The sequence below is a fragment of the Penaeus monodon genome, chromosome 23, assembly GCF_015228065.2.
Source record: "Penaeus monodon isolate SGIC_2016 chromosome 23, NSTDA_Pmon_1, whole genome shotgun sequence".
Classification (NCBI taxonomy): domain Eukaryota; kingdom Metazoa; phylum Arthropoda; class Malacostraca; order Decapoda; family Penaeidae; genus Penaeus; species Penaeus monodon.
In genome coordinates, this window is record NC_051408.1 from 6,971,096 (window position 1) to 6,972,093 (window position 998).

General features: G+C 32.5%; 1 protein-coding gene across 1 annotated transcript in view; it reads left to right on the plus strand.

Moving 5' to 3' along the window:
- LOC119587751 (ubiquitin-conjugating enzyme E2 G2) overlaps positions 1-909 on the plus strand; it is a 7,695-nt gene extending 6,786 nt beyond the window's left edge. Inside the window, exon 5 of the mRNA XM_037936436.1 lies at positions 222-909. Coding sequence (XP_037792364.1) covers positions 222-343 — 122 coding nt within the window. The 3' untranslated portion in view covers positions 344-909. The remainder of the gene's footprint in view (positions 1-221) is intronic.
- The last annotated feature ends 89 nt before the right edge of the window (positions 910-998 follow it).

The following is a 998-nucleotide window of genomic DNA, read 5'->3' on the forward strand; positions in this document are numbered from 1 at the left end:
CCTACAAATAACAGATCTTTGAATTTCAGGTTATCATTCATTTGAGATCACAGTTGCTTTCTCTATATTTGAAATATACATGTATCATAGTATGTTAGTAACATTTGCCATCCAAGCTTGTCCAACAGGTTGGAGATCCTGCAGAGTATGATCAGGTGATAAGCCATTGATCCATCAACATTTTATAAATTTGTCAACCCCTCTACCCCTCTCTTGGACAGAGCCAAATGACGAAAGCAGTGCAAATGTTGATGCTGCAAAGATGTGGCGAGATGATAGGGACCAGTTCAACAGGATAGCTGAGAGATTGGTCCGCAAGACTCTGAATTTGCCCTACCCGTAGTAGAGGGTGATTATTAATATTAGAGTTTACATAGAGAGAGAGAAAAATATATGGATATTATTTTGTTGATAATGATGAGAATGGACTGTTTACTGTTTGTTATTGAGGTTTGGTAGTCAGAGATATTTTAGATATTGTGTCTAAAAGATCTTTTGTCCTTTCTTTCTCTTTGTCAGACTTTTTTATACTTTCCTTTTCTTAACTGTTATTATTATGTGGCCAAAGCCTTCAGCAATAAGTAGCTGGTTAGAATTGTAACAATTATGTAGAGCATTCAAAGATTTTCCTAAATATTTGTATAAAATAATTTTTCCTGTTTCTTGAAACTCCTTAGAGAAAATTTTAATAGTACTTCAGGGTAAGATTATGTGGAAATTAGAGATTATTTGGAGTTAGGTTTAATTTCAGACCAGTGAAAAATATTCATGTGGAGGCCTATACTGGAGATCAGATATTCTCCTATGTTATAAATTCCCTCACGAGCGAGTAGTTACTAAGGATAATTTTTTTTTTAAATCAAGGCTTTATGCTATTACTTGTAATAAATGTTATAATTCAGTGGAAAAGATCATTTAATAACCTTGGTGAATGTTGATAATTGAAGTTTTATGCTAGTTAAATCTGGAAATTGAAAGAATTTTATAAAAAAAAAAGT